Source organism: Penaeus monodon, chromosome 29 (assembly GCF_015228065.2).
Source record: "Penaeus monodon isolate SGIC_2016 chromosome 29, NSTDA_Pmon_1, whole genome shotgun sequence".
Taxonomy (NCBI): Eukaryota; Metazoa; Arthropoda; class Malacostraca; order Decapoda; family Penaeidae; genus Penaeus; species Penaeus monodon.
Window position 1 is genome coordinate 26,031,988 of NC_051414.1, and position 204 is coordinate 26,032,191.

The window sequence follows — 204 nt, forward strand, 5'->3', positions numbered from 1 at the left end:
TCTCACCGACTCCTTCCTTCCCCCTCCCCCCCTTCCCCCCCACCGCCACAGACTCTTCTGGTGCAAGTGTGGTACCCCATGACAGTCGCCACGATCTCGAGGATTCACAAGCAGGTCATCCACTACTACATGTCCCTCACCCATGACAGCCTCGAGACGGTTGAATTCTCGGTAGGTGGGCGGGGTCATTAGAGCCCTTTTAGT

At 57.8% G+C, this 204-nt stretch overlaps 1 protein-coding gene across 1 annotated transcript in view; it reads left to right on the plus strand.

The window, feature by feature from the left end:
- Nucleotides 1–204, plus strand: part of LOC119591793 (nicotinamide phosphoribosyltransferase-like) — a 19,567-nt gene that overhangs the window by 5,183 nt on the left and 14,180 nt on the right. Inside the window, exon 5 of the mRNA XM_037940537.1 lies at nucleotides 52–171. Within this exon, the coding sequence (XP_037796465.1) occupies nucleotides 52–171 (120 nt within the window). The remainder of the gene's footprint in view (nucleotides 1–51; nucleotides 172–204) is intronic.